Here is a 4,569-nt window from a genome sequence, read left to right as displayed (position 1 = left end):
TGTCAGGATTTTCATTATTTTTATTTTCCAAACATCAGTTTAAAAGAACATTAAAAGCATCAGTAATACAAATCTGGCTTAATGGTTAACATCAGAACAATTATAAAATGTTTGAATCACATACTTTGCATCACAATAAAGCATCAAGAGAACTAATTAATATGCCCTGCTTAATTAGTCATATAAGTGAATTCTCATTACTTTTATAAAAGTTTTCATTTTAGCCCTTATGGAGAAGTTATATATGCCTATTTATATCTTTATCTCCAGGTAGATATAGATATGGCTAGACATATATAACTTATGAAGAGACAAGTTACATATTCCTACCTCTATATCTATATCTACATATACCTACATATAGACATAGATACAGAGATATAAAGAATCTAGCCCACTATGTACTTCATGCAAGTTAAATCCATAATTTCTTGATGAGCATAAAGAGACTGAAACCTCATATGCACATGCTTAATTTTCTTTATGCTATGATTTTTACCTGCCAAACATGGGTCAAAATCATCTCAAACTCAAAAGTCACAAAGGAAACCTGTAATTTTTAGTTTTACAAGTACAATAGAAAATTTTTAAAAATATCTTTTAGTGAGTCACATTTGAAATGCTTGGCCAAAAAGAGATTCATACCTTAAAAAGTATGAAATAGCTTCTTGATTAATGTTATTACTTAAAAGCTGTTAGGCTTACTGAAATAAATACCAGGTTCTGAATTTAGATAAATGTTTAATTTCTAATTTGCCACCATTCTTCAAATGATCTTGGGAGAGGATATTAGATTTCCTAATTCTTTGTTAAAAAGAGGTTATATACCAACCTATTTCATGGTAATATTAACAAATGAAAACAGAGTTGTATTAAAAATATAAAAGCACAGTTGAAATAGGTCATAGTGACTTCCAAAAATAGCATTCAATTACCAAAAAAAAAGTGAGAGTGGATATTTTTTCTTCTGTTATAAAATTTAATAGTAAAAATAAAGGATAGAAGGGAGAGAGGGAAGGGAAGGAGAGAGTCCTAAAAATCGAATTTAAAAACAAAATAAAATCCATATCTCATACTTAAACCTTGGAAATAGAAATGACTGGTTGATACTGGAAGGTCAGAATTATTAGACGAGACTGAGGAGAGTTCTAATTGAGTATTAACTATCTTCTCCATGCCTCTCATAATCTCTGATTTTAGGAACAGCATGGGAGAGGATGCTATAACCTGAACACCCTTCATCCAAAGGGACAAAGTGCCTTCCAATCTGTAGTAACAGTTCTTCAATATAGCAATTTATAAAGATAGGTTTTGTATCTTGATGCTCATCTTTTCTAGAAGCTATAGTTCCAAAATCGTACTGAGTTCAAAAATCAACTACATCATGAAAACATTTTTACATTAAAAAAATAAGTTTATAGTTGTTATGCTAGGCATCACTGAGTATATAATAAAATTAGTTTTAAGTGTAGAAATACTTAATCTATTTCCCCTTACTGCCCATTTCCAGTTTAAGATTCACGGGAGAGAAGTAACACAATTAGTTTGAAAACAGATCATCTTAAGAATTTTTCTACCATGGTAATATATAAACAAAGATCAAAAAAATTTTTTCTAAATAGTTATTTAGATACTCTTTGTCAGGTTGTGAACAAACCATCCTCACACAGAAGGAAAGCATAAGTTGTAACACCCCCATTTCATCCTTACACCTTCTTAGACAATAATTAAAGATTGTCTAACACATACAACAGTCTAGCCCACTTCCCACATAACAGAACAGCACCCTGATGAGATGACCACAGTTAGCGCCTACTCTCCCAGAAAGAGCATCACTCTACTATAGATGCAGTCCTCTTCACTAAGTTTCTTGGGTAAGATCATTCTGAAATAGAATAATTCATTTTTAGCAAGAAAAAACAGATTTCTTTTTGAAAGAACTATACAGCTACTCAGCTGACACAAAAGAATAATATCTATAATTAGAAATGGTAATAATCATAGTACTTTATTCTTAGATGACTGTCTTATGAAAAGAAAGTAACTAATGCTTGTGCATTTTTGGTAAATATAGCTAAAAATAATACATTTCTGATTTAACAATGTATTATTTATTCCAATAAGCCTGCTACCAAAAAAGAAAAATATTGACCCCATTTGAACGCTTCAAAGGATTAAAATTTATAATCCAGTTAATAAAAATAATACCTCAGTAAAGATGATACCTTCATAGTCTTTAAAAAATCCAGCTCATACTTCAAAGAATCATAACATTGGCTCAAATGATCATAATCAGTTCCTTCCCTACTTTAATACAGTAGCAAAACCATTCCCTGGCATCTATTTAAAAATTTAGTACAAAAGATTGGAGTACAGGTCAGGTGTAAAATAATAAACTTTTTCATCAACTCTTAAAATGTCAAGAAACTGCAAAGCAAACCAAGAGATGCCAATACTTCAGACAAAAGATAGTCCTAAGTGTCAACTGTCTAGGTCTTTAAGTTTTGATGTACCTCTGGTCTCCCAAAATTTTTAAAAAATCAATTAGTATCAGAAAACAAAACAGTTTATATAAGATTCGCTAGCCTCCACGACTCTAAACAGAGGGGACTGGAATCTGCTTGGCTGATGTGCTGTCATATTCTTGCATTAAATCATTAGTGGTGTGATAATGCATGGCAATATACGAATTGGCAAACCCAAAGGAGTTTACTGGCTGTAAGTTATGTGGGATGCTCTCCTCCTGGGATGGGCTGCTGTTGTAGATACTGTAGTACGGCTCAATTCGAGTGTTGATGGGGGTAGAGCTGCTCTGACCATAGTGTTGATGTCCAGCAGACATCTTAGGACTGACCACACTTTCCTTTGAGTGACTTGGGCCACAGGCCTGGTCCACAAATTTCTTCTGGGGCTTTGGAGACAACATGTAGGCAGAATTCGTTTCATGATGGGAGGATTTGTTTCTGTTGACTTCGAGGTTCCCTTTTCCCATGGCACGAAGTCGGGTCTTCTGTTTGCAGCAGAAAAAACCCAGGCCGATGTACTGGAGGCACCACAGCACTTTCCTTCTCAGCCCTGCACTGTTCCGAGAATATATAAAAGGGTTTAATCCTGACTTGAGAAATATAAGCGTAAACCCCAACAGTTCAAACTGGTAAAGGATGAAGCTTCCATTGCTGGACAGAACCACCTGCACCAAGGAAATCCCCAGCGGAAGACAGCACACCAGGACCGAGAGCACAATGATCACACAGGTGACCACTGCCCTGGAGTCCTTAGCCGTGGACAGATTGACAGCCGATACCAGCTGCAGCCGGCTGGCCGCAGGGGTTGGCAGCTGGTTGGGACTCTTGGTGTATCCGTGGGTCTGAACGTGCTGCAGTTTGTTGTAATTCTGGTTCCTGTACAGAGCCGGCATGGTACACTGGATAGGCTCGCCACCTCCCTTCACAGGGGCCCCCATGAAAGGCTGTGGTCTGGAAGCATCAACAGTGATCACAGCGGGGCACTTTCTGACTTGAGCATTCTTCCGAAGTGTCTGAGCGATCATAACGTAGGACACGAAGACCACCGCCACACAAAAGGTGAAGTCGACCACGTAGAGAGACAGGATGGCTTTCCCTTCTCCGGCGATCAGACTGGACATGGGAAGGCAGAGGTGCGACTTGCTGGTTTTCAGGGTGGCCAAGGTGGCGAGGGTGAAACTGGTGGTCCAGAGGAGCAGAGTGAGGAGCAAGGTGCAGGGGAAGGAGGCCGTGCGGTTGGGCTGCTTCCCCAACACCATGCGGAGCCGGTGCAGGGCAATCACCGCCACTGTCTTGAGGGACATGATGATGAAGCCCGAGCTGGTGAGGTGGAAGGTGAAGCAGAAAGTGTCCGGTATGCCACTGGCTGAGCTGAAGAACAACACGAAGGTGAACATGGGGGCTGTCACGCCACAAATGAAGAGGTCACAGAAGGACAGGTTCAGGATCATGAAATCAAAGTTGGTTCTGAATTTCCTGAAGGCCGGATCGAAGAAGGACAAGAAGACAATGAAGTTGCCATAAGAGCCCAGGAAGAAGATGACTGCGAGCAGAAAGGTACAGGTGACCAAGGTGGCCGTGTGGACGGGTTCCTGGAGACCCTCCTGGATACTGGTACTGTTTCCTCCCTGGGCGTGAGGCACGTGGAGCAGGGTGGTGTTGGGCACATCCTGAAGGTGGCCTGTTGAGTTCATCTTCAGAGACGACTCTTCCTTCTGTGGGAAGGCAGTCAGGGCCTCAACTCACAGACGAGCGACGACTGACAAAAGGGGCCCAAGGCAGAAAAGCCTGCGCACGAAAATGCATCCCCAGAAACAGAAAGGAATGAATGGAGACAGCAGAGCAATCTCATGATCTTTTACAAAAGCACTAGGCTTTTTCAGCTCTGACCCAGTGCCCAGAAAGCGTTTCTCCTCCCAAAGCCCCACACAGAAAAGACATAGGTACCTTGAAATATATTTATCCAGCTATGTTTAGGTTTTAGGACACAGGGGTTTTCAAACTAGTTTAAGCATCAGCTGGAGAGCAGGTTAAAAAAGAGAAA

The 4,569-nt window shown here is 39.7% G+C and overlaps 1 protein-coding gene across 1 annotated transcript; it reads right to left on the bottom strand.

Annotated features, from left to right (window-relative positions):
- On the bottom strand, positions 1-4,302 carry GPR75 (G protein-coupled receptor 75). Its single transcript, XM_010841683.1, has one exon. It carries the CDS (start codon positions 4,217-4,219, stop codon positions 2,597-2,599), a length of 1,623 nt encoding a protein of 540 aa, XP_010839985.1. The 5' UTR covers positions 4,220-4,302; the 3' UTR covers positions 1-2,596.
- Positions 4,303-4,569: the final 267 nt, after the last annotated feature.

This window comes from Bison bison, unplaced genomic scaffold (genome assembly GCF_000754665.1).
Source record: "Bison bison bison isolate TAMUID 2011002044 unplaced genomic scaffold, Bison_UMD1.0 scf7180017864166, whole genome shotgun sequence".
Taxonomy (NCBI): domain Eukaryota; kingdom Metazoa; phylum Chordata; class Mammalia; order Artiodactyla; family Bovidae; genus Bison; species Bison bison.
Note: the sequence above shows the minus strand (reverse complement) of the source record. Positions and strands in the feature narration are given on the sequence as shown.

What these genes read in the sequence shown, in the direction of transcription:
- GPR75 (XM_010841683.1), bottom strand. Translation starts at nt 4,219, where the DNA reads ATGAACTCAACAGGCCACCTTCAGGATGTGCCCAACACCACCCTGCTC.